Source organism: Megascapheus bottae, chromosome 22, assembly GCF_031878675.1.
Source record: "Megascapheus bottae isolate mThoBot1 chromosome 22, mThoBot2.hap1, whole genome shotgun sequence".
Taxonomy (NCBI): Eukaryota; Metazoa; Chordata; class Mammalia; order Rodentia; family Geomyidae; genus Megascapheus; species Megascapheus bottae.
In genome coordinates, this window is record NC_143530.1 from 7,837,304 (window position 1) to 7,858,827 (window position 21,524).

Consider the following 21,524-nt stretch of genomic DNA (forward strand, 5'->3'; position numbering starts at 1 on the left):
GGCAGGAGGATCTAGGAGACTCTTAGCGCCAATTAACTAGCAATAAGCCATGAGTGGAGATGCAACTTAGAATGCCAGCTTTGGGCAAAAACAGCCATGCGAAAGCACAAGGCCCTCAGTCCAAGCCCCAGTACTAGCACACACAAAATGGCACTGGCCGAGAGCAAAGACACCTCCCAGCTCTTTCCTGCTCCCTAACCCACGCGCCTGGCCACGCTCTGTCGAACAGTAGTGGATGAGTAGGTGGACAGGCATATGGCAGGTCCTGGTGGTGGATAGATGGTGGGTGGACTGGCTCTCCTGAAGTCTAGCCCTCCCTTCCTCCTTACCTGTACAGCCTTCCCTCCGTCCTCACCTCTATAGCTCCATCTCCCTCCTGCTAGCTTTCCTTCATGAAATAGCTAGCTTTCTAGGTCTTTGAACCATGATCCTCAGATCTCAGTCTCCTCAGTTGCTGGGACTAATGGTGTGAGTCACTGTAGCTCAGGAGACTCTTAATTCCAATTAACCACAAGAAAACTAGAAGTGATGCTGTGGCTCAAAGCAGCAGAACATTAGCATCGAACAACAACAAAAAAGCTCAAAGACAGTACCCAGGCCCTGAGTTCAAGTCCCACAACAGACTAAATAGTCAGTGAGATTCTTATCTCCAATTAACCAGCAAGAAGCTGGAAGTGGGGGCCGGGAGTTTGGCCTAGTGGTTGAGTGCTTGCCTAGCATGCACGAAGACCCGGGTTCGATTCCTCGGTACCACATACATAGAAAAAAGCCAGAAGTGGTGCTGAGGCTCAAGTGGCAGAGCTCTAGCCTTGAGAAAGTCCAAGGACAGTGCTCAGGCCCGGAGCTCAAGCCCAGGACTGGCAAAAAAAAAAAAGAAGCTGGAAGTGGCTCAAGTGGTAGAGCACCAGCCTTGAGTGACAAAACCAAGTTCGACAAGCCCTGAGTTTAAGTTTCAGTACAGTACACACTTACGCTTACACACACACACACACACACACACACACTTCCGACCTTTGCACCTGCTCTGCCTGGATTCAGATCCCCTCTCCCACTTAGCTGGGACTTGCACGGGATAGGCGATCTCTCTGTGCCCCTGCTCCTGATCTGCAGAGTGCCCATGGTGATAGCCTTGACCTGGGCGGCTCCTGGGTGGCTGCTGAGAGCCGCAGTATGCTGACACCACTGTGCACTGTAGACCAGGCTGAGTCAGGCCTGAGGGAGGCCTCACTTCTGACCTCCCTGCGCCTCTCCACGCATGACTCATGTCATGACCACACCTCACAGTCCTAAGTGGATGTTTGGGAAGCCAGGGGAGGACTCAGGACAGGAAGCTCCCCTCCACCTCCTCCCTATTCTCCCACTCCCACCCTCTCAGCCCCCTCCCCTCCTGCCATGTGAGCCCCCAGAATTTAAGGTAAATGGTTGGAAGTACTAGGCTCGTGCTTGGCTCTAAGAAGGCCTGGTTGGGTGGCATTCTCTAACCCACTTTACTTGAGTAACCTGGACAAATTGCTCGAACTCTCTGATCTTTATTTTTCCTTTGTTGTAGCTCAAGCGCAGGAGGCTGAGTCTTTCTTTCTCCCACTTTGTGGTATGTTATTACCATGGTTCCACAAAGGCTTCTCCTCATATCCACTCATTTATTTTCTCCTTTATCTCCATTCTCCAGCCATACTCAACGCCTTGCCAGCCAGAGGCAGGCATCTCTGTGGACTTAATGAGTAGCTCCTTGCTCGTGTGTTCTTGCTCCATAGATGCTGTTGTTTTGTGTGCAGGGAGTTTTCATTTGCAGAAGTGGTGTTGTGTATTTTAGATCTTGATCTGTTGTTGGCTTTCATGGCTCGGAGCTATTCTGAAGATCTTATTCTGCTCAGCTGGTTTTGAAGATCTGACTACATTGCTGGGCCAGTATCTCCTTCCTTACTTCATGGTCCCCTGAGTGGGTCAGCCACACCTAACCTCTCTGCTAGGTCCCCCAACTCTCTGCTCCCACTGACCGCTTTGCCTTGGGGTGTAAGTGCAGGGACTGGGGTTTGAACTCAGCGTTTGGGCACTGTCCCTAAGCTTTTTTGCTCACGACTGGCATTCTACCACCTGAGCCCTTAATTTCAGCTTTTTGCTGGTTAGTTCGAGATGAGTCTCATGGACATTCTTACACAGGCTGGCTCTGAACTTTGATCCTCAACTCTCAGCCTCCTGACTAGCTAGGATGACGGGAGTGAGCCTCCGCTGCCTGCCTGCTTTAAATTGTGAGTGGGGATCTCCCTCTCCCACGTTTCCTAGGCTGGTCTGGAGCTCCAGGGCTCAAGCAATCCTCCTGCCTCAGCTCTGCAGTGACTGAGGTCTCAAGGATCTGGGGCCATGCCCCCATTCCGGAGTAATTTTGGTTGTTGCTGGGGATTGAGCTCAGGGTCTCACTAGACTCCTTAAGCAATTTTGATTTTTCATTTTTTGCTCATACTCTATTTATTAAAATCTGTATGACCAGGTGCTAGTGCCTCAGACTGTCATTTTAGCTGTCCATGGGGCCTAAGATCTGAGAACCACTATTTGAAACTAGGCCTCACAGGAAAGTCTGTGAGACTATTGCCACATAATCACCAAAAATTTGAAAGAGGTAACTGACGCCTGTAATCCTAGCTACTCAAGTAGCTAAGATCTGAGGACTGTGGTTCAAAGTGTCAGCCTGGGCAGGAAAGTCTCATCTCCAATTAACCACCAGAAAACCAGAGTGGAGCTGTAGAGTGCTAGTCTTGAGCGAAAGAGCTCAGGGACAATGACTAGACCCTGAGTTCAAGCCCCATGACTGACCCCTCCTCCCTCCTTCCCCTTTCTAAGTCAAGTCAACTCTCCTGGCTTTGGTGGAGGAGAAAGCCCAAGGTGGACAAAGGCTTAGCTGAGTCTGTGGTGAGGCTGCGATTTCCGGTTGGGTTGCAGAGCTGGCCAGGAGTCTGCTTGCAGGCCATTGAGTAAACAGCAGCTGATCTGACATAGCAGGGCTTCTGTCTGCTGAGGGCAGCCTGTCATTTGTGTTTGGCTGGAGGAGCAGGCGTGTGCAGGATTAGATGACTGGGGTTTGGGCTGAGAAGCAACAACACACACTGCTGAGATGGACAAAGTCAGACTGTGATTCTGCCCCGGGAACTTAGACTCAGAGGCTGACAGGCCACCAAATTGGCACTGGGGGATGGGGGTGGGGTGGGGCCGCCCAAGCCTTCTGGTAACAGCTCATCAGGTCAAAAGGCAATGAAATGGGGGGTCCAGTGAGTGATGCCCTAACATTCAAACCAAAGCCTCTAAGCCCTCTGGTGCTCCTGAAGCACCCTTGTCCCCAGCACTCTGTCCACCACAACATCCAAATGCCAGGGGACCAGCCATGCACTCATGGCTGGCACTTGACATCCTCAGGAGGCTGAGACCCAGAGGATCACTGTTGAGACTCCATCTCCAAACCAACTAGCCAAAAACCAGGATGAAGGCCTGGCTTACATGGCAGAGCACCAGGCAAGCTCAGACTTGTATGAGCTTTGATTTCAAGTCCAAGTGCCAGAAAATAAATACATACTTAAAGGGGTTCCCTTGGTGTCTGCTCCGGGGCTGGACACTTTTCAGTTTAGTCTCTTGAACAACCCTAGAAGCCGTTACAGCTACTCCTTCCTGCTACACAGGAAGAAAGGGATGCAGTGTACTTGTAGGAAGAAGGGGATAGAGTACATTCCCTTCAGGTTACCTGTTCCTGGGCCTTTCTTCCTTCCTAAGGTGCCATGCTCCTATGACTCATGGTCATGCACCTTCTGTCCCACACAAGTCCTACTCTTCTCTCCCAAATCAATTAGAAGGTGTCCCTAAGCACCTCCATCTTTCCCCTTCCCCTCCTCCTCCATGTATCCTCCATGCGGCTGTTAGATGAACATCCTTAAAAAGCTATGGCTCAGTGGGTGACCGCCTAGCAAGCAGGAGGCCCTGCAATCTATCCTCAGCCCAAATGCCGTCACTGCCTGCTCAGGACGCCCTGGAGCATGCTGGGTGGCAGAGCAGCCTGGGTATTAGTATACAAAGACCCCCCACAGCTGGCACGTTACCACTGGAGCCACTTGTGGGTTTGGGTGCTTCATTGGAATAGAGTTTCATGGACTTTCCTGCCTGGGCTGGCTTTAAACCTGGATCCTCGGGGCCGGGAGTTTGGCCTCGTGGCAGAGTGCTTGCCTAGTATGCGTGAAGACCTGAGTTCGATTCCTCAGTACCACATACATAAAAAAGCTGAAGTGGTACTGTGGCTCACATGGTAGAGCGCTAGCCTTGAGGAAAGCTCAAGGACAGTGCTCAGGCTCTGAGTGCAGGCCCTAGGACTGGCAAACAACAGTCTCAGATCTCAGCCTCCCGAGTAGCTAGGTTACAGGTGTGAGTTATCACCCAGCACTCGGCTAGAGGTTCCACGTTTCTAGTAAGACGTTAGGACTGCCAGTTCAGGGACTACACTGAGCTCTTCCAGATCAAGGTCTTCTGGGGACTTCAGTGCCTGTGTTTGCTACATAGTCCCAACTCCCTTTTACTTCCTTTTTTTTTTGCCAGTCCTGGGGCTTGAACTCAGGACCTGGATACTGTCCTTGGAATTTCTCAAGGCTAGAACTCTACCACTTGAGCCACAGCACCACCTCTGGCCTTTTCTGTGTATGTGGTACCGAGGAATTGAACCCAGGGCTTCAGCATGCCAGGCAAGCACTCTACCACTAGGCCACACCCCTGGCCCCTTTGGTTGTTTTCTGAACAGGGTCTTGAATTTACGTCCAGGCCTCCTTAGACTGGGATCTTCCTATTTACACTCCCCAAGTAGCTGGGATGCCAGTTGCTTGCTCCCGAGCACAAATTTTATTCACTGGATGGGGTCTCCTGAACTTTTGCCTGGCCTATCCTCAAGCCACAGACCTTTGCCTCCCGAGTAGTAAGGGTTCTAAGCCTGAGCCATTGCACCTGGCCTCACTTTGGAACAGGAAGCACATTTGATTTGAAAAGATTGTAAAAGCCTGTGAAATGTGTCTGTCTCATCCCATCTCTTCTATTTAGCCAGCTCCCCCCAGTGTAAACATTTCAACTAGAATTGGGACCTGGTCACTCACCTTTGTAATCCTAGCCTCTCAGGAGGCTGCGATCCAGAGGGTTATGTTTTGAGGCCATAGGCAGAAAAAGCTGAGATTCCAGCTCCAACATAACCAGTAATACTGGTTAGCCTTGCCTTATTTCTTTATAAATTTTGTATAAATGTGATTATATAACAAAATAATCACTAGCAAAAAGCTGTGCTAGAGGCATGGCTCAAGTGGATAGAGCTCCCACTGAGCAATCCAGCTGAGCAAACAAGCCAAAGCAAGCGCAAGTCTCTTATTCAAACCTTAATTTAAATGCAAGCAAACAAATTTTCTACTAGTTTTTGTTGTTGTTTTCTTTTCTTTTGGGCCAGTTCCAGGGCTTGAACTCAGGGCTGGGCACTGTTCCTGAGCTTCTTTTGCTCAAGGCTAGCACTCCACCACTTGAGCCAAAGAGCCACTTCTGGCTTTTTATGTAGTATTGAGGAATGGAACCAGGGCTTCCTACAGCTAGGCCACCTTCCCAGTCCTCTACTAGTTGTTTTTTTTTTTTTGCCAGTCCTGGGCTTGGGCTCAGGGCCTGAGCACTGTCCTTGAACTTTCTCAAGGCTAGAGCTCTACCACTTGAGCCTCAGCACCACTTCTGGCTTTTTTCTATGTATGTGGTACTGAGGAATCGAACCCCGGTCTTTGTGCATGCTAGGCAAAGCACTCTACCACTAGGCCAAACTCCCAGCCCTCTACTAGTTTTAGTTGTTGTTTGTTTTTACATGTATCTTCCCAAATACAACTGTACACGCCCAGTCCCTCACGCCCAGTCCCTCCTCAGGCCCTTAACAAGCAGCAGGCAGCTGTTACACACACACACACACACACACACACACACATTTAGCTTGCTTAGAAATCAGTTCATCTAAGAGATAACTGGATAGTCAGCTGATTCATTTCGACTATCCAGTTATCTCTTAGATGAACTGATTACTAAGCAAGCTAAATGTGTGTGTGTGTGTGCATGTGTGTATGCGTGCCCACTCATATGAGGGCTTGAACTTAGGACCAGGCCGCTGTGTCTTAGCTTTTTCATTCAAAGTGGGCACTCAACCACTTGAGCCATACTCCAGTTTGAGATTTTTAGAGGTAAGAGTCTTAGAATGCCTTTGAACCTCTGTCCTCTAATTTCAGCTACTTGAATAGCTAGGATCACAGGTGAGAACCACAGATATCCAGCATTTTTTTGGCAAGAGGGGGGAGGGATGGTTTTAGCTGTATTGCCAGGCTGGTCTCTATCTCCCCAGTTCAAGTGCTCCTCCTCTCTCATCCTCTGGAGTGCTAAGACTACAGGAAACTTTTATCCTATGTGACCACATTCCATCAAGTAGGTGTGCCATGCTTCTTTTTTTTTTTTTTTTGCCAGTCCTGGGCTTGAGCTCAGGGCCTGAGCACTGTCCTTGGACTTTCTCAAGGCTAGAGTTCTACCACTTGAGCCTCAACACCATTTACGGCTTTTTTCTATATATGTGGCACCAAGGAATCGAACCCGGGTCTTCACGCATGCTAGGCAAGCACTTTAACCACTAGGCCAAACTCCCGGCCCCGTGCCATGCTTCTTTTTGACCAGTTATCTCCTGGTGTCCTCCCTTCCTTACCATTAGTTTCTGGCTCTACCATACTGAGTCCTGCAGACATCCTGGCCTTGTCCCAGCATGCTCTACCTTGATCTCTAAGCTGGACTTGCTGGCTCCCTCCCTGAGCTCCCTTCCCCCCACCCCTTCCTCCTCCTCCTCCTCACTACCTCTTTACTTGGTTTATCTCTCCCTGTCTCTCCAAATAGGCTGTAACAACTGCACTAAAGGTCCAGGCCTTTAATTCCTCTGGCTCCCTCACAGCCTAGAGCTGGGCACGATGTGTGTCTCAAGAATATTAGCTATGAGGGAGCCAACCAAGTAAGTGTGGTTCAGAACTATAATCTCAGAAAGCAGAGATTAGGCAGATCTAGGTTTAAGGGCCAGCCTGGAGGGGAAAAAGCAAGACCTCATTTCAACCAATAAAATGAGTGTGATAGAGCATATCTGTATCTTTGCTGAGGGAGACGAAGGTAGGATGATCAGGTTGGTGGCTGGCCTTAGGCAAAAATCAAGACCAGATTTAAAAAAATAAGCAAGAGGCCGTGAGTTTAGCCTAGTGGTTGAGTGCTTGCCTGGCATGCATGAAGACCTGGGTCCGATCCCTTGGTACAAAATACATAAAAAAAAGCCAGAAGTGCTATGGCTCAAGTGGTAGAGCTCTAGCCTTGAGAAAGTCCAAGGACAGTGGTCAGGCCCTGAGTTCAAGCCCAGGACTGGCAAAAAACAAAACAAAATCAAAAACAGATGTGGGAATGTAGCTCAAGTATTGGAATACCTTCCTATAAGGTAAAGGCCCTGAGTTCAAACCTTAGTCTTATTTAGGGCATGGGTGGGAAGTACTAGCTTCATGGTGAAAGTTGCATATGGAATTGCTTGGTGATTTTGCTGGGCCAGATACGGGGTATAAGAGGCTGCTGAAGCTCTCCAGGATGGGAGCTAAACTGTCCTGCCCTGTTTGGTTCCTGAGTGTGTAGGACACTGGAACACCGGGTGGTTGTGATGATGATATGCAAATATACCTGGGCTCTGGTCTTTTTTTTGTGGTGCTTGGACTTGAACTCAGGGCTGCAACCACAGCCTTGGCTTCCCCCTCAAGGCTGGCTTTTGCTAAGTAGTTTATTGAGGATAAGGGTCTTGAAGACATTCCTACCCAGGCTGGCTTGGAACGCTGATCCTCAGATCATGGACTCCTGAGTAGCTAGGATTTCACGCATGCGCCCCGGTGCCTGGTCCAGTGGCTCTTCTATTACATTGCCATGTGTTCTTGTGTTCACGGACACAAAATGCTCGGCATTTTGGGGACCATGGGATGCTTTGCGCGTCCTATAGTTGCTTCCAGAATGTCCCCACTGGCCTGCTGGTGGAGCGCCTGCGGGAGCTGGAGCTGGCCGCGGCCCAGGGGACGGGGCAGGCCGGGCACCTGGGGGCGGGGTCCGGGGACCGGGGCTCGGGGGCGAGGCCTGGCGCCTGTGGGCGGGGCTCCGGGGAGGGACTGGGGGCGGGGCCTGGCGCCTGGGGGCGGGGGCTCCGGGGACAGAGGCTCGGGGGCGGGGCCTGGCGCCTGGGAGCGGGGACTCCGGGGACAGGGTATCGGGGGCGGGGCTGGGCACCTGGGGGCGGGGCCAGGCACCTGGGGGTGGGGACTCCGGGGACTGAGACTCGGGGGCGGGGCCTGGCGCCTGGGGGCGGGGCTCAGGGCACAGGGACTCGGGGGCGGGGCCGCGGTCCTGGGTGGGCGGGCAGGGCGAAGTCCTCAGCCTACCTGCGGGGCCCACAATGGCCTGTTGTAGAGGCGCGGGGTGGAATGCGGCCCGGGGAGTTGGGCGGGGCGGCGCGGCGCGGCGGGGCGGGGCGGGGCGGCGCGGCCCCGGCTCTCACCTGGGCTCTCACCTGGGCAGGTAGCTCGCACTTCCCGGCGAGCTGCTCCCGCGGCTGCGGTGTCCCGGCGCGCGTGCGGGGCACGCGGGGAGCATGGCGCGGTAGAGCTCCCGGGGGCGATCGTGCGGGGCCGCGTCCCGGGCCGGGCAGCGCGAGCGCGGGACGCTCCTTCCCCGGTGTCCGCGCGGCCTGCGACATGAAGAAGAACCAGACGACGGTGCAGGGCACCTTCAGCAAACTCTTCGGGAAGAAGCATGGCCACCCCGCCGCCGCGTCCCTCTACGCCACCAACCCGCCCTGGATTTTCACCCAGGAGGCCCCGGAGGAGGGCACCCGGCACCTGGGTGAGTGCACCTCGTGGTCCGCCGCCCTCAGGGGGCCCGGGGTGCCGGGCAGGCGGGCACCGGGCAGGGGAAGGGCCCTGCGCGCCCGCCGAGGGGAGAGGCCGGCCGCCGGCGGGGGCCGGGAGGGACCCCATAGCGCAGAGGGGTCGGGGAGGCCGGGAGGCAAGGAGGACCCCCCGCCCGCCCCGGTCAAGTGATCCCAGGTCCTCATTATCTCTCCTTGGCGGAGCTTGTGGGCTGCTGTGGCCAGGAAGGGCTTCCTGAGGTTGGCAGTGTCTCCCCACTCCACCCCATGTCGGCATTTTTTCTGAGTCAGATCTAGGGGTGGTGTGTGGGGTCACCCCTGGGCTTTTCCTCTTCCTCCTCTCCCCACGCGGTGCTGAGAGACGCTGCCCTCCCGCGGGCCCATGCATTTGGGTAGGGAAAGGTGACAAAAGTCAACCCCTCACCGCCTGCAAGTTACTAGACTATTGGTGTCACCACGATGCTTCCTGGAGACTCAGCCCTTGCCTGGCCAGCCTGAATGTCTGTGGGCTCAGACTGAGGAGCAGGGGATGGACTGGTGGGGGCCGGGGAGGCCTCTCTGCAGTCCTGCCCACTGCCTGCCCAGGAGTCAAGGCTGCAGACCTGAAAACACTCCTGGGGCCCGGCTCAGCCATGGGCCCTCTTATCCCACATGGGGACCCCTGGGGGATAGGGATGAGGAGGGTCATCCATCATTGCTCTCCCCTTCCTCTGTGTCTTCATGGGCCTTTCTGGTCACCATGCTGGACCAGAAAGGCTATCCAGCCTCTGCTGGGGACTCCACTTCAACCTCCAGTGCCTCAGTTAAGAGCAAGGCATGTGATGCGTCACCGGGCTTGACTTGAACTCAGGAACTATTTTTGCTCAAGGCTAGTGCTCTACCTTTTGAGCCACAGTACCACTTCTGCTTTTCTGGTGTTTAGTTGGAGATAAGAATCTTAGGCTTTTCTGCCTGGTTAGCTTCAAACCACAGTCCTCAGACCTGTCTCTCCTGACTAGTTGGCATTACAGAGGGAACCACCAGCGCTGGCTTATTTGGCTCATTCTGAGCCTTTGCTGTAACGATTCTTAAGTAAATGAGGGACAAAAAAAAAAAAAAAGGGAGAACTAGTATTGATTGATTGATTGGTGCCAGTATTGGGGCTTGAATTCTGGGCCTAGTGCTGTCCTTTAGTGTTTGTTTCCACTCAAGGCTGGTATCATACCACTTGAGCAATAGCTCCATTTTTGGTAGTTTAATGGAGATAGGCGTTTCCTGAACTTTCCTCATGAGGCTGGCTTCAAACTGCCATTCTTAGATCTCAGCCTCCTGAGTAGCTGGTATTACAGACCCTACAGGAATTAGCATTTGAGCTGAGAGGACAGGACACTCCTGGAAAAGCAATGAGAGGAGCAGAGGCAAGGAAGAGTAGGGCAACGTGAGGCTTGGCACAGGACTTACAGTACTGGTAGGCCTTGCTTGGTAGCCCTTAGCCTGTACCAAGAATGCATTGCATGGCGATGTTGTAAGGCCTGATTTGTTGGCTCTTCATATAGATTCAGGGATGATGATGATGGTGGTGGCGGTTATAGTAATAGCGATACTCGTTCTGGGGCTTCATGCTCTCAGGGGACTTGCTTCCTTTTTCCTGGGACTCTACCACTTGAGCCATGCCTTCACCTGGGTTTTTCGTTGGCTAATTGGATATAGAGTCTCCAAGAGTTTTCTGCCCAGACTGGCTTCACACCACAAACCTCAGATCTGTGACTTTTGAGTAGCTAGGATTACAGGTGTCAGCCACTGCATTGAGCTTCAGGCACTATCATTAGCAGATTAGTAGATTTGATGGGAGACACTGGTACAGAAAGGTTACATTGCAGTCTAGAGGTCACACAGCTTTACTGGTGGAACTAGGATCTTCTGGTGTTCAGCAGACTTGAAATTGTCCAGTTATCCTGATTTGAGGACACTTTTGTTAAACCGGTGTTCTTTGTGAGGGACAGCTAGCTCTGAACACCGGAGGGAACTGGCTTTTAACCAGCTTGCTGGATTCACTCTGGGGAAATTGGACTCTTGGGGGATGGTTGCTTCCTTCTCCAAGATTGTTCCTCAGTCTACCTCTCTGTCCATTTTTCCCTGACTGAGAAGGTGTTGGTAGGTAATCGACCCTGCAGTGCCCTGTCACCAGTCTGGATGGGGCAGCTCTGGGCACAGCTCCTCCCAGGCCCCAGGGCAGGGCCAGGCCTCCAGCTGACTCAGCCTGGCTGGGTACGCACATGGAGGGGGTAGGAATCTGCACGCACCCAGCAAGTTGGCTCACCTGTAATCTGGGGTGTTCCTCAGGGTGTCTGTGGGTGTGGCAGGGCCTTCCTCCTTGCTATGTTTGGGATTAGAGAGGAGAGGGGCCAGTGTTGGGCATTCTGAGATAGTATGGATATGCCCACATTACCTTGGGGTTCTGTTTCCGGCTACTTTCTGGGCCTCAGTTTTCTTCCATGTGTATAGTGTCCAGACTTCCTGGGGGGAATGCCTAAAGTATTACTGCCTGAGCTAGAGGGATTATCCCAGCTCAGCAACAGGGGCTACAGGCGTGTGTTGCCTGGCTCAGCTCATTCTCAACTCTGAGTGCTATCGGTACCTTCCTGCTCTGGTTCCCTTTCCTTTCAGAAGTTGTGTGAACCAGAGGAAGCAGGAGTGGGAGGCCACCTCAAGGTTTCAAGTTCCTTGGGGTCTCGAGTCTGTGACATTTTCTGAAATCCTGGGTAGGGATGCCAAGATATCCAGCCCCTGGAGAACAGGCCGGGTGTGTGGAAGGGACCTGAAAGTGACTGCCTCAACTGAACAATCTATTTGCACAGGGTGGCCTAGGTGCAGCAGAGTGAAACACAAACACAGTCGTGTGCAAGGTGGTGATGGGTAAATTTTTCTTGAAAGAATCTCCGGGTCTTTGAATGCCATTGCCAGCCTCTGCCCAGCCCCAACCCAAACAAGGGTCTTTTCTTCAAAGGCCCAGCAATTTTCTTTCAATGTTTGAGAAAGCTGAGCTGTGGATTTTTTTTTGCAAATTTCCGATAAGAGACAAAGCTAGCTTTGCCTTGGATTCCTCCTGTGCTCTCAGATTAAAATGCTGGAGGTTCTTTATCTCCTCCCCTGAACACCCCCCTTCCCTTACCCCAGCAATTGAATGCGACTCTGCTCCACTTAGGAAACTTTTTTCAAATGCAGATGTCTCTCACTCATCTCAGACACCCAACTTACATTTGCTGGCCTGAGGTTCTAGCTTTTTTTTTTTCTTTTTCTTCTCCCTAATCTTCTCCCAGGCCAGTCTCATACCAGAGGAATTGAAACCCCTTGAGAGTGATTTCCTTCTGCTGGGAGATGGACTGATCACTTTCTCTTCAGAATCCCTGCAGGACAACCTGCACGTACAAATGGGTCTGGAATGTGGTCTTATCTAGAAACATTTCCTGGAGTCTCTGTTCCTGGGTGGGGGAGGGTGGGGGTAATCCTGTTTCTGGGGGAATCCTCTAACCTTGTGCCCCTAGATCTACAGCTTAAAGGTAGGGAGCTATGTGCTGTCCCTCTCTCCCTCTACCAGTGGAACAGCTTTTTCCAGCCAGGGCCCAGCCAGATCTAGCTTTAGGGAAAGCTCCTTGTGGTTTGCAGGGAAGGAGCCTTTTGGTGTTTAATTTTGTTTTCTGGTGCAGGTTCTGTGGTTTGAACCCAGGGCCTAGGCACTGTCCCTGAGATTCTTTTGCTCAGGACTAGGGTTCTGCCAGTTTGAGCCATGTTCGCCACTTTTGGTTTTCTGGGACTTCATTGGAGGTAAGAGTCTCAGACTTTGCTGCCCCTGTGGTTTTGAGCCTCAGTCCTCAGATCTCAGCCTCCTAAAGCAGCTGGGATTACAGGAGAGAGCCACAGTGCCTGGTTTGGAAGCAAAGGCCCCTACAGGAACCGGTTGCTGGGGTTTGCTGGAAGTTCTGTGTACACACACATACCTTCTCTCCAGGGCCCATGACATGAGCACCTCTCTTTCTTGTAGCTCAACTCCGCAAAGCCTTCCCCCCCCCCCCCCGGACTTGACCCCCTGCAGATAGTCATGTGTCCTTTCTTAGCCAGTCAATCATCACCCCAGTCATGCTAGGCAAGTGCTCCACCATGAGCCCCCAGCCCTTTATTGTTACCATTTCCTGAACCAGGCCCTGGGCTAAAAAGCATCCTGACACATCTGGATTAAGTGTATGTATGAAGGGCCCAGAGTCCTTGAATGGCTGAAAGTCCTGTCACTGAGAGCAACTGAGACCTGAAAGGAATCACCTGGGGTCTCGTTAGGAGCCCCTCCTGATTTGGTAGGCCTGGAACAAGGGCCATTGTGTTTCTAGCAAATTCCAAGTGCAGTCATCCTACTGAGCCAGACATGATGGTTAGAGGCCCTATTTCCTGGGCTGAGCCCTCCCCAGTCCCACACGGGGTCCACTGAGCTACCACCACAGGCTATGTCCCTTTTGCCCTCTCTCCCTCTGCTCTGTGTCCCCTGCTGCCCAGCGCAGCCTGCAGCGTCCCCTCTGCCCTTGGACAGAGGCCTCGGCAGCACTCACTCCGGCCACGCCTGCTGGGGCTTGCTGGGACAAACTAGTCTTTTCAGGTTTCTGTCATGTGAACCTGCTAATTAGCAAGCTAAGGGCCTCATTAATGTCATTTGTGGGTTGCATTCTCCCCTGCTGCTTCCCAGAGCTTGGGAAATTGGTTGTCTTCCTATCTCAGGTACCCCAGTTGTAATCCTAGCTTCTCAGGAGGGTGAGATCTGAGGGTCCTGGCTCAAAACCAGCTCAGGGCCGGGAATTTGGCCTAGTGGTTAAAGTGCTTGCCTAGCATGCATGAAGACCCAGGTTCGATTCCTTGGTACCACATACATAGAAAAAAGCCAGAAGTGGTGCTGAGGCTCAAGTGGAAGAGCTCTACCCTTGAGAAAGTCCAAGGACAGTGCTCAGGCCCTGAGCTCAAGCCCAGGACTGGCAAAAAAACCCAAAAAACAAAAAACCCAACTCAGACAGGAAAGTCTATGAGACTCTTATCTCCAATTAACCAGCCAAAAAAGAAAAAAAAAAGCCAGAAGAAGAGCTGTGGCTCAAGTGGTGAAGTGCTAGCCTTGAATGAAGAGACTGAGGGACAGTGCCCAGGCCCTGAGTTCAAGCTCTAGGATCAGCATACACACACACACACACACAGCTTTGGGGGTTCTGAGTCCCCCTGGACCAAGATCCCACCCCTTTTAAGCCCCTGGAATCCCCTGTTGTGGCCAGTGCTCCTGAGGTCATTTGGGGGCTCCTGGAAATTTGGAGGTGCAGGCCATGTTGGCTTCCGATGGATCTAGAATCAGGTCACTTGACTTGATTCCGGTCTGGGGGGTGGGGGTGGAAGAGTGGCTTCTGCTCAGTGCTTTACGCCCTTGTCTTATTCACTCAAGGCTGCCCTTCTACCACTTCACCACTTCATTTCCGTCTTTTTGCTGCTTACTTGGAAAATAAGACCCCCTTGGCCAGGCTGGCTTCATACTGTGACCCTCAGATCTCAGGCTCCTGAGTAACTAGGATTACAGACGTGAGCCACCAGCGTCCTGCTTTGTTTTCAGCTTTTCCGGAGCATCTCCTAGGTAACTAGACACGTCCCGCCCGGCCCCAGGCCCCAGGCCCCAGGTACAGCCTGCCTGCTCTGAGGACCCAGTCTAAGCTTGTGTTAGACCCTTGTACTGAAAGTCAGGGGAGGGGCCCCCAGAGCCCAGGTCCATTATGACTTTGATCCCCCACCCCAGAGGCTCCCTATTTGCAAAGGTCAACGTTGAAGTCAGCGCCAAGCACTGGGACTCAGAGTGCACTCTGGCAGGACAGGACAGGACAGGCCACTTGCCTCCCGGTGGCTCTGACTTTGTAGGTACAGGTGTTGACAGTGCACAAGTAATTGTCCAGAAGAGTCTCAGTTTTGTCTGCCTAGGCTCTCTCCTGAGTAGCTCAGATTGCAGGAGGTAGGCTTGAGCCACTTCCAATCCATGGTGGAGGAAAGTAAGGTGGTGATAATGGTGGTAGTGGTGATGATGACAACCAACTCACTCCATCCCTGAACACAGACCATCTTCTAGGCACTGCGCACACATCATCAGTGCCTTCATTCAGCTCATGCCAGTCCATCCAGTAAGAACTTTTGGAGAGTTCACATTTATAGAGATGAAGAAACAGGCTCAGAGAGATCTAGAAATGCCCCCCCAGGACCCACAGCGACATGACCAGCAGAGATTGTAGCATAAGTTCAGTTGTAAATCTGTAGCCCTGACCTCAGGGAGGGAGCCTGCCTGCCTGCCTGCCTGCCTGCCTTCCTTCCTTCCTTCCTTCCTTCCTTCCTTCCTTCCTTCCTTCCTCCCTCCCTCCCTCCCCCCTCCCCCCTTCCTTCCTTCCTTCCTTCCTTCCTTCCTTCCTTCCTTCCTTCCTTCCTTCCTTCCTTCCTTCCTTCCGGGATGAGGGTCTGCCATGCCTGTGTGTTTCTGATTTGGGAAAAGTCTCAGCTGGGGCCTCCTCATAGCTCTAGGCAGGGGCAGCCTTGATCCACCCTCAGGCCTTGGTGGGGCCAGGACCTCACTGAGGGGTGAGGGGAGTTCGCAGCCCCATCCTGCCCCCTCTTTTCCCCACTTCTCTTGAGGCGCCAGGAGTTGCCCTCCCGGTCTCTTGTCTGTGGCCGGCACTGGCTCTCGGGACTGTCCATTCCAGCAGCCACTACCCAGCGAGGGCTCAGAGGAAACTCCAAGGTTGGATTCTGCTGACTTCAGTTTAGTTTTGGTTCTTGACCTTGAGGCTGGGAAAGCCCCAGCATGACCCTGAGCCCTTGGAGGACCTGATTTATGGTGAAGGCCACGCATGCCTCCCCACATGGTGTATCTGGACCCAGCAGGAACTGAGCCAAGAGCCTGGACAAACCCGTGGGTCTAACCACACCTCCTTTTTTCCCTTTTTGCTTAAAACCAGCTGTGTAAATTATTGTTTATTTTGTCATGGTTGTATAATTTAGAGGCTGAAGGTGCTAAAATTAAGGTGCCAAGCAGACTTTGTTCCTTTCTGGAGGCTCTAGGGGAGGACGTGTTTTCCCCACTTTTCTGGCTCCCAGAGGTAGCCAGCATTCCTTGGGTGACAGCCCCCTTCCACCACTGACGCCAGCAAGGGCACTGAGTCCTTATCACATCTTATCCTGCAGGAAGACTGGACTCCAGCCACACCTGAGCCCAGGGAAAGCAAACTGGATTTTCCATGGGGGTGGGGAGCTACCTGGGCCTCCCGTTCTGTCTCCACCACTCCACACCTGCCCCTTCCCAGCGGTTTGCAGAGGACAATTGTATTCTTAGGAACTCTCTACTCCCAGCCACCACCAAGCGATGGAGACAACAGCGCCTGGAGTCAGGGCTGAGTCATGGAATCTTGGGGAGGTGGTTAGGACAGAACAGAATGCCCACTTGGCCAGTTTGGGGATCAGATGGCCACAACTCAGAGCTAGAGCTCTGTCCCGACCCAGGTGTGGATTTGGGCAAGCGGCTCCATCTCCTGCAGCTCCCTAGCCACCAAGCCTCCCTCACTCCCAAACTGCACCTCTGCCCTTTCCATCCCATCCAGGTAAAGGGTGGGATTCTGAGTCCTCCCTTGCAGGGGCATAGTTCAGTGTTCAGACCCTTCAGGAAGACCCCTAGCTTCAACTCTCTCTGCAGGAAAGTCATTGGCCCTTCTCGTAGCCCAGTTTTTTTCATCTACGGAACAATTTGCAAAGAGCTGTTTTGTAAATTAAATGAATTAATAATATGTAGGGTGATTAGAGCAGTGCCCAGCTCAGTAAAAGTGTTTAGTGGGTTTTTACCTCTTCTTATTTCTATTAAGGGCTCAGGTTACTAAGTGTGGGTCATACTATCATAGCAGCCATTAGTGTTTGGATAACGTCAGGCAGAAAGGAGCTTGGCGCCAATGCAGAGATGAACCGAGGTGATCAGAGCATGCGCCTACGAGCCAGGCTCCCCACCAGTGCAGAGATGAACCGAGGTGAACAGAGCATGCGCCTACGAGCCAGGCTCCCCACCAGTGCAGAAATGAACCGAGGTGATCAGAGCATGCGCCTAGGGGCCAGGCTCCCCACCAGTGCAGAGATAACTGAGGTGATCAGAGCATGCGCCTAGGGGCCAGGCTCCCCACCAGTGCAGAGATAACCGAGGTGATCAGAGCATGCGCCTAGGGGCCAGGCTTCCACATCACGTATCTCACCAGATCCCCAAGGGTTCCTGCCACCAACTCTCAGACTCTCAGAAGCTTAGGGGATCCAGTGGGTGTTAATGGGAGGGTGGGAGCTTCCAGTTATCTTTGCTCTGTGGTTTCTGCTTGGGCCAAATCTGTACCTTTACAGCTCCTCCTTCTCCATAGCCTGGCCTGTCTCAGCCTGGGCACAGAACCTGGCAATGCCAACTGGGGAGTGGTGTTTGTTTTGTGTGCACGAGGCAGGGCAGTGCTGGGAACCGGGGCTTCCGGGAATGGGTGAATACCCTTGAGCATTGCCTGGCATTTGGGTTCCTTTGGAGAGCTGGAGATTCTTGGTGATTTCTTCTAACTTTCTGCCAATTACATCCAAATCCTCCATTGTCTTGGGATGGGGGGCTGTGGCTCTCAAAAGGCAGAACTGGACACATTCTGACCTGCCAACCAGCCCAGTCTCATTTGAGTTTGTTGTTTGGTTTTCTTGCAATTTCTTCCTGAAGGGAGGGGAAGAGAAATTCCTGTCTGTCCCATGTTCTAAGTAGCAGGCTTCTGGTTTGCTGGGATTTTGACTTTTCTCTTTCCTGTTTGGCTAGACAACAGGAGAAAAGTCCTGCACACCGGGCAAATGGACAGAGTCCTCTTTGCTCCTGACCCATATAGCAGGGGCCCACAGAAAACCCTGCCTCTAAGGTGGCAGTGCCAGCCTGAGAGTGGGCAAGGAATTTTATCAGTGAGTGCCAGGGGTCAGGAGGGATCCCGCTTGAGAAGATGGGCTTGGCTCCTCCCTCCTAGAGAAAGCCCAGTCCACAGCCAAGTTGGCGAGGGGGCGCTTTGTTCCCAGCTGAAGGCAACACATTTGTCCAGCCTGTGTATATGCTAGTTACAGCTGCCTTCTTAACAATCCTCCCTCCCTCCCTCCCACTGCACAGAGAGGCCAAGCCACGCAGTGTACTGGCATTAAACTAAGAGCCTGGAACTCTGGCCTCACTTTACCACTTGTTCCACACCTTCGCTTCTGGTGAAGATAGGAGCTCTCAGATTGGTCTGTGCCAAATCCCAACCTTCAGATCTCAACCTCTTGTGTAGCTAGCGTTACAGGCGTGAGCCACCAGCGCCTGGCTCAGAGCTGGGATTTTTGAGCTGTCAGTCTGTGTCCTGTTCCTTCCGTTCTGTCGTCAAGGATCAACACAAGGCAGGCATGTTCCAGGAGCCAGGTGGGGTTGGGGAACTGGTCAGCTAGAGGGATCCAGGAGAAGGGGCATTGGCTGTGAGGGGCGAGCTGGCAACCTGGGCTCTGCTTGTTCCAGATTTGAAATTCAAACACTCCAGAAAGAAAAGAGGAAAGTCTGCTTGTTCTCTTCCCTGTCTGAGATAAGCTGTGCCTGGGGCCTTGGCCCAGCTCCTGGGGCCCCCATAGGAAGAATAATCAGATCTGTGAGAGTGGAGAAGAGGGGAGGTGGCTGCCGGAGGGGGCACTGAGATTCCCTGGAATACTGGAACAAGTCCTCTGAATCCCACCACAGCACCCACAGGCTGGTTTGTGTGAGAGGAGCCTTGGCTCCATGGCAGGGGCCTCTCTCACTTGGACCTTGGGCCCGGGCACCTGCCTCTGATTGCTGTGTCTCCAAATCTGTGTCCTCTAGATGGCATCTATTACGGAGATAATCGCTTCGACACGGTGAGCGAGTCAGGAACAGCCACCCTGAAAGCTCGGCCCAGAGTCCGGCCGCTGTTGACCTTCCTGCCACTGGTGAGTACAAATCTGCTCCCCAGCCTGCCAGGGCGCAGCGCTGGCATCCGAGCTGCCCTGCCCTGGCCTCACCATGGTCTCTGTTCCCTTCTTGATGCCAATCTTGATGTGCCTTCTGGGAGGAGGCAGGTAGGATTGAGGCTCACGGCAGAAAGGCTGGGAGGAGCGGCGTCAGCTTCTGCAGAGCTGAAACCCCAGGAGAGGTGAGGGACAACTTGTGTGAGTGCCCAAAGCGCGAGGTTCGTTTTCCACTGTCTCTCGTCACTGTCTGCTGGTGACCCAGGTGGTTGTTAGATGATTAGAACAGAGGCCAGGCCCGGCAAGTAGAGCCAGGCCAGTGAGTGGTAGTCAAGGAAGGCTTCTTGGAAGAGGTAACACCTGAGCTGTCTCATGGGAGCCTTGGGAGAAGAGCAGTTGAGACAGATTTGTTTGTGAGTCTAAAGTGACAGGAAAATCAGTCACTCTTTGAGAGTCCATGGTTGGGCTTTTTATTCTTTGATGAGAGGAAAGAGACCCCCAAAATCTGCCCTCGGTGACTTCATCTGTCTACTGAGTTCCTGGGTTTTCTGAGACAATCCCCACAAGAATGCTATTTCAGAAACAGAATGCAAAGCTCATGTGGGCTTTAGAATGGTCTAGATGAGCTATCAGAAGTTAGAAGAAATAGATACGTGGTGAATAGCAAGAGAGAAATGGCTTCTGGAGCCTGAGAGTCTCAGGAATCTTGAAGGGGGACCCCTGAGAACAGTTCTCCCCCTCAAACTCCCCCTCACCCCAGAGTCGTGTGTCAGTGGCCCTCTCAGCACATGCCCATCCATGCTTGTGTTAGAAGGTTTGCGCCACGTGGACTCACAGCACCTTGCCTAGGGTTGAGCTTTCAGGGGTCTGTGAAGATTTCATAGCCTGCCACCTCCTGGTCCCAGGTACTCGCACATTCTTTCCTGGTACTGCATGGTGCAACCACTTTCCTCTCTGTTGCCATAGTTCTCTGAGTTGTCCAAATCGATCAGCTGGACCCCAAGATTCCAGCCGAGACAGGCTCTGACCTTACCTGACTGCATTCATTCTTAGGCCAGCAAAAGTGGGGAGGGGAGGGAGAAGACACACACTGAGTGCACAGACTTCTGGGTACATGACTTCAAGCCATTTTATTTATCTATTTTTGTCAATTGTGGAGCTTGAACTCAGGGCCAAGGGCCTGGGCCCTGAGCCTGAGCCTCTTTGTGTTCAAGGTTAGCGTTCTACCACTTTGAGCCGCAGTGCCACTTCTGGGTTTTGACTGATTCTTTGGATATAAGAGTCTTGAGGGAATTTTTCTGCCTAGGCTGGCTTCAAACAGTGATCCTAAGATCTCAGCTTCCTGACTAGCTAGGATTCCAGGCATGAGCCACCCGGGCCCAGCAAGTTATCCAGTTTATAAAAACAACTCATAGACACAGACAAATACAGAAAGCACGCTCCCACCATCAAGAAGGTATAAAGTCAGTCTCTGCCTTTGTTTCCAGATATGCATAGGAGCCATTGCACTCATAAGTGCAAATAAAATGTTCTTTCTTTCTTTCTTTTTCTTCTGGTACCATGATTTGAGCTCAAAGCTCCACTTGCGCTGCCTGCTTGCTTGGCTATCCATCTACCACTTTAGCCTTACCTCCAGCCTTGCTTTTTGGTGATTATTTTAGAGACAGCGTCTCAAATACTTTTCTGCTCAGGCTGGCTTTGAACCACCATCTTCCAGATCTCAGCTGAGTAGCTAGGGTCACAGGTGTGAGTCACTGGTGCCCAGGTGATGAAATCGTTTTGACGTGTTCTACTTCTGGAAGTGAATTCCACTCTCCCCTCACCACTCCTCAGCACACACAGTGCCAGCCACCTATACCTGTTCTGCTTGTTCAAATAGGAACGGTCTCCAGGGGTAGACCTTTGACTGGCTCTTGCTGATCTGCTCCCTCCCCAATCTGATCCAAGAGCCGGATCAGAAGGGTCAACGAGGTACCCTCTGGTCTGTGCTCTCTTGTATCTCCCCCCACCTATCTACACTTTAGACCCCTGCTGCTGTTTTGGTCCCTTCTGCTTTGGGTCTGGTCTGGGTAGACCCCAGGCATGCCTCAGAACAGCCCTTCTGGGCCAGACCCAGGGTTAGTTTTTGAGAAGGGGGCTTCTCCCTCCTCTAGCTTATCCCTGCCCTCCATGGTGAGAGCCTGAGAGCAAGAATGCAACGTAAAAGGCCAGCTGAGGCCCTTAGTCACAGGAGCCTCCCTCTATAGAGGACTAAGCTGGGAAAGAGGAGAGTCACATTCCTTCTGGCTGACCGGAGCTGCCAGCCCTGCCTTACCATCCCAGGCACTTAAGAATCCCAGTTTTGTGTCTGGAGGCAATGACACAGAGGGAAGAAAGTGACTCCTGGCCCGAGGCTGGACTTGAACACTCCCTCTCCCCCACTCCCCCCCCCCCCCGCCCTTCCCCCCCAGCCAGCCTTCAGGGTTCAAGTGTGTTCCCTTTGCCCCTTCTCTGAGTCTGTCCAGCTGCCCGGCCCTCTCCCGTGTTATACTGTGGCCTGAACTCA

The 21,524-nt window shown here is 52.7% G+C and overlaps 1 protein-coding gene across 1 annotated transcript in view; it reads left to right on the forward strand.

Annotated features, from left to right (window-relative positions):
* The first annotated feature begins 8,018 nt into the window (after positions 1-8,018).
* The window catches only part of C22H6orf132 (chromosome 22 C6orf132 homolog), a 29,271-nt gene continuing 15,765 nt past the window's right edge, over positions 8,019-21,524 (forward strand). Inside the window, exons 1-3 of the mRNA XM_090355218.1 lie at positions 8,019-8,178; positions 8,608-8,931; positions 18,855-18,961. Coding sequence (XP_090211344.1) covers positions 8,019-8,178; positions 8,608-8,931; positions 18,855-18,961 — 591 coding nt within the window. The remainder of the gene's footprint in view (positions 8,179-8,607; positions 8,932-18,854; positions 18,962-21,524) is intronic.